General features: G+C 42.0%; 1 protein-coding gene across 1 annotated transcript in view; it reads right to left on the reverse strand.

Annotated features, from left to right (window-relative positions):
• Window positions 1-1558: 1558 nt before the first annotated feature.
• Window positions 1559-5127, reverse strand: part of POLDIP2 (DNA polymerase delta interacting protein 2) — a 24266-nt gene continuing 20697 nt past the window's right edge. Inside the window, exons 9-11 of the mRNA XM_073565704.1 lie at window positions 3473-3598; window positions 3308-3387; window positions 1559-1990 (exon numbers count right to left, since the gene is read on the reverse strand). Of these exons, the coding sequence (XP_073421805.1) occupies window positions 1876-1990; window positions 3308-3387; window positions 3473-3598 (321 nt within the window). The 3' untranslated portion in view covers window positions 1559-1875. The remainder of the gene's footprint in view (window positions 1991-3307; window positions 3388-3472; window positions 3599-5127) is intronic.

A 5127-nucleotide genomic window follows, 5' to 3' on the forward strand; every position in this document is an offset into this window, starting at 1 on the left:
AATTGGCTTTTTGTCCCTTACTAGTTCGGTCTCTTTTTGCTCTGTCTCAGAATATTTCAGAGTGCTGATATAGTGGGAGAAGTCTAGTGACTTCAGGGTTAATTTTGCTATCAGAAGTGTTGGACATTATTTTTGTAGGGTTTTTTTTGCAGGTTGCAGACAGTGTCTTTCATTTCCTTTCCTCTCTAGTTAGTTTGGGCCCCATCGTTTGCTCAGCCTATTTTCCTGCCTGTGTTTGTGCCTTCATCTTGTTCCACCGTCAATACATGTGTGGGGGCTATCTATTCCTTTGGGGTCTGCTCTGGGGCAGTTAGTTTTCCCTTTTCTTGCTTTAGGCTTATTTAGTCCTCCGGCCGTGACGAGGAGTCTAGGAACATCGTTGGCACGCTCCACGGCTACTGCTAGTTGTGTGGTAAGATCAGGGATCTGCAATCTGCAAAGTTACCAACCACTCTGGTTTTCTGTGGCTTAGCTTGTTTTGCCTTTTTCTCCTCGGTGACCCATTTATAACACTTGGGTCTCTTTTCCTCTTCGCCCATGACAGGCACCGCCACAGTGGGATTCCTTCCAGGCCAGGAACCCAACTGAAGCGGGGGGAGGTGCTGCCCCTTATGTCTCAGTAGGTTCCTGTCCTGGCAGGGCAGATCCCTCTCTCAGATGTGCTGTCATGGGTGAAGGGAAAAAGAAAATTCTAAAGTAAAATAAAAACAGTGGTGTCTGAAACCAGACCCAAGTGCCTCCTATAGACACTAAGCAAGAACTGGAGAAATCTCAGCCAGCGAGAGGGTGTATTCTGCAGGGGAGGAGCTAACTTTTTCTGGTTTACTTAGTGTCCTCCTAGTGGCAAGCAGCATAACACCCACTGTCTGTGTCCCCCAATGAGGCGTAGGAGAAAAAAGTTTTGCACAGTTTGCAAAAGTCTGCAAACTTTTTTGTTCTGCCAAGATAACAGATTGCTGCTGAATTTGTTAAAATGGAACATTACTGGACACGTGATCGTATCCTAATTAGGCTCCATTGCCTTATATCATGGTGCTCTCAGATTACATAGCAAAGCCTGCTGCTAAAGACAATATTAAAGTGAATCGAATCAACCCTGGGAGGGGAGATTTACAACCCCCTTCAACAACAGCATTTTATCCAAAAAAAAAAAAAAAATCTGTGTCCATAATGACCATTACTAGAAAAACACTTAATTTATCCTATGTGACAAACCAAAAACATTTGCTAGTTATGGTAATTTAGTTTGCACCAATTTCTGGCACACATTAGGATAAGCTTGTTGAGCTACAGAGACCACATCTCCGCTAAGCCTTTGCCTACCATTTTACAGAGTGTCAATGACAACGCAAGAATATAAAAAAAGTCAAACAGATGTGCCAGAACTTTGGTGAGAATAATGTAGCAAGTTCTATTACACAAGTTGCTCCATAAATGTTTTTCTGCAGTGCAGCGTCTGAAGAGGGCAACACGGGGATTTTGTCTGGTGCTCGGCTCTGTCTTAAGTAACATTAAGGACTTTTCTAGTGCTTTCATTAAATCACCAAAGTCACTTCAGTAAATGTGTAAATTTATTGAGAAATAAAAACTGGGGGAAAAAAAAACAAAAAACTTAAAAAATAGCTAAGATTTCCAATTGGTCTTGGGAGGAAATGTGACTGGGACAAGGCAGCTCTGCTGTGTGGGAATTCACTAAGAGCACAGCAGCTGCAGCTCTTCTTTATTAGGGGAATCCCAACACAAATCCTGTTACTCTAGACATAAAGGGATCAGAGATGCAAATATGACAGTGCTTCCTTCTGCCAGAGGGACAAAACGGTCTGATAAAAGTTCTAGAAAGTGCGTTTCAGTCAAGGCTTTGTGTGGACAGCTTCTCTACCAGTGAAGACCGGATGGGGGCGTTTTCTCATCTTTATTACTTTCCAAAGAGAAAGGAGGAATTCGGACATCAAAATGTGAACCATCAGGTCGCTCAAACCGAAAAGTTCCCCTTAAAAACACAAGGAAGAGATTGCAAGAATCAGTGGTGTACAAAAAATAAATAAATAGCATAAATAATCCCTTTCAATTTAATGTGAAAGTGGGGGAATTATTAAACAAAGCAGCTGGCTGTCTTTTGGTAATATTTCTAATATGCCACTAACATGTGTTCTGCAACAGGCAAGGTTATCCTTGAAATGAAGGGGGTTTAAACAATGAATGGGGTGGTCCTCAGCCATAGGGATCAAGATGGCAGCAGTCATGCAATTTACCCATTTTATTCATTGCAGGAGGTGCAGACCCTTCCGGTTGCAAAGAATTGAAGTAGTTTATGGCATTTTATAAAAATTTTTACAACTTTTTTTTTACTAGAAAATGGCTCTCCACTTAAATTTTATTTTGCCATAGCCCCATGTATTGATAAGCAATTAAATGCACACATGTACAGGTGACTCAGTTCTGTGCGACATCACCCACACAGTAGCATAAAAAAAAAAAAAAAAAAAAAAAAAAAAAAAAAAAAAAGGAACAGGGAAGTGAGGATCAGATCTACATTTTGTAAAGGTCTGGTGTTTGAGTAGTAGTACAGCCCACTGGACTCCTAAAGCATAGTGATTGACAGTCTTCCCTATGACTGCATGCAGAGATAGCTGTCAATGACAGAGTGGGACCGCTAGACTCCTATGTATACAACCACCAGGGATGCCAAGGAACAAAATATTAAGTTATACTGAATCTTTTCCAACAAACCTATACAAATCACTACCCAGCTTCTTCTCTATACCGTACTGCCAACAGGTTGTAGTGCATTGACAACGTGACAGGTTCCCTTCAAGGGTTAAGGAGTTTATAGGGTCAAATTATATTTTAATTCTTCCATCCACATAGCCACAGGAGTGATTGTTTTGGGGGGACAAAGTGTAATTTTAAGTGAATTACACAAAATCCGTATGATAGCTCACTGCATGTGTCAGGAAAGGAAATCAGATGGTGAACTAACAATCAAGTTAATGAGGCTGGTGCCAAGTGGGAAATCTCTTTGGGAAGTCTTCAGTCACACCCAGAGAACTTACACCTTATCTACAAATGATTTAAAACACTAATTTCTTGAGAATGCAGCAACAGATAGAAGATATAAAAGTGGGTGATGCATTTACATTTCAAAAGAACTGCAGACGCATATTTGCCATTTGAAGAAGGAAGAGAGGGTTGATTGTACTGACATATTCCCTTCCAGAATATAAGAATTAGGCCATCTATTACATAGTGAAAAAAAAAAAAAAGAAAAAAAAAAAAAAAAAAAAAAAAAACAACAACACACTCTCACCACATATGGCCGCTGGAAGCCTGCAGAGATACATGACTACTGTACTGGAAAGCTGGCTGCTCCTTAGAAAGGACTGGCTCCTAAAAGTGGTACAAAAACAAATATCAATATGGGAATACCAGAGATGAGTCAAAATCATGCAAGCAAATCAACTGGTGAACTTACCCTGCCCACAACACCACGGCCTCTCACAGTTTCCAGTGTACCCGAGAGGCTGAAAATGCGCCAGTGGCGCTCCCGCAACTGAACGACCTCAACACCGAGGTTCTCCAGACGGATGCAGTAACGCCACTATATAGGTCAGGAGAATATAAATACATTACCAACAGACAGAATTAAAGTATTCTATCAAGGAAAAAAAAAATTATATATATATATATATATATATATATATATATATATATATATATATATATATATATATATATATATAGTTTTTTTCCTATTTTTCTCCTCAAAATTTGGGGAGCGTCTTATAAAGCGAAAAATACGGTGTGTGTATATATATATATATATATATATATATATATATATATATATATACACACATACACACATATACATACACACACACCGTATTTTTCGCTTTATAAGACGCTCTGGATTATAAGACGCACCCCAAATTTTGAGGAGAAAAATAGGAAAAAAACTTTATTTTTAATAAAATGGTGGTGCATCTTATAATCCATGCGTCTTATTGCTTTCCAGGGGTGGTGATGGAGGAGGCCGGAGTGGAACATTGCTGCTGGGATGAGAGGGTGTTTTGATGTGCAGCGTGCCGCTGCCGGTGTCTGTTACTGCCGCCGCCCTCTGTCCCCTGATGCTTGCCACCACCGCCACGCTCTGTCCCCCGGTGCCTGCTTGCCACCACCGCCGCGCTCTCCCCCGGTTCTTACCGCCACCACCGCGCTCTGTCCCCCCGGTGTTTGCCGCCATCGCCGCGCTCTGTCCCGTTCTGAGGGTACTTGCCGCGGCACTCTGTGCCCTGATGCTGCCGCTGCGCTGTCCGCCACCGCCGCGCTCCTGTCCCCCGGTGGTTTCTTCCGCCCCGCCGCCGCGCTCTGTCGCTCCATGCCTGCTTTCTTCCTGGAAAATGGCCGCCGCGCATGCGCAGACGGACATCTCGGCACTGAAATCTCGGGAGATGATACACACACACACACACACACACACACACACACACACACACACACACACACGCAAAAAAGTATTTAGTCAGTCAGCAATAGTGCAATTTCCACCACTTAAAAAGATGAGAGGTGTCTGTAATTTACATCATAGGTAGACCTCAACTATGGGAGACAAACTGAGAAAAAAAAAAATCCAGAAAATCATTGTCTGTTTTTTTTTTTTTAATTTTATTTGCATATTATGGTGGAAAATAAGTATTTGGTCAGAAACAAAATTTCATCTCAATACTTTGTGATATATCCTTTGTTGGCAATGACAGAGGTCAAACGTTTTCTGTAAGTCTTCACAAGGTTGCCACACACTGTTGTTGGTATGTTGGCCCATTCCTCCATGCAGATCTCCTCTAGAGCAGTGATGTTTTTGGCTTTTCGCTTGGCAACACGGACTTTCAACTCCCTCCAAAGGTTTTCTATAGGGTTGAGATCTGGAGACTGGCTAGGCCACTCCAGGACCTTGAAATGCTTCTTACGAAGCCACTCCTTCGTTGCCCTGGCGGTGTGCTTTGGATCATTGTCATGTTGAAAGACCCAGCCACGTTTCATCTTCAATGCCCTTGCTGATTGAAGGAGCTTTGCACTCAAAATCTCACTATACATGGCCCCATTCATTCTTTCATGTACCCGGATCAG

This window comes from Dendrobates tinctorius, unplaced genomic scaffold (genome assembly GCF_039654945.1).
Source record: "Dendrobates tinctorius isolate UK_male_01 unplaced genomic scaffold, ASM3965494v1 ptg000016l, whole genome shotgun sequence".
NCBI lineage: Eukaryota > Metazoa > Chordata > Amphibia > Anura > Dendrobatidae > Dendrobates > Dendrobates tinctorius.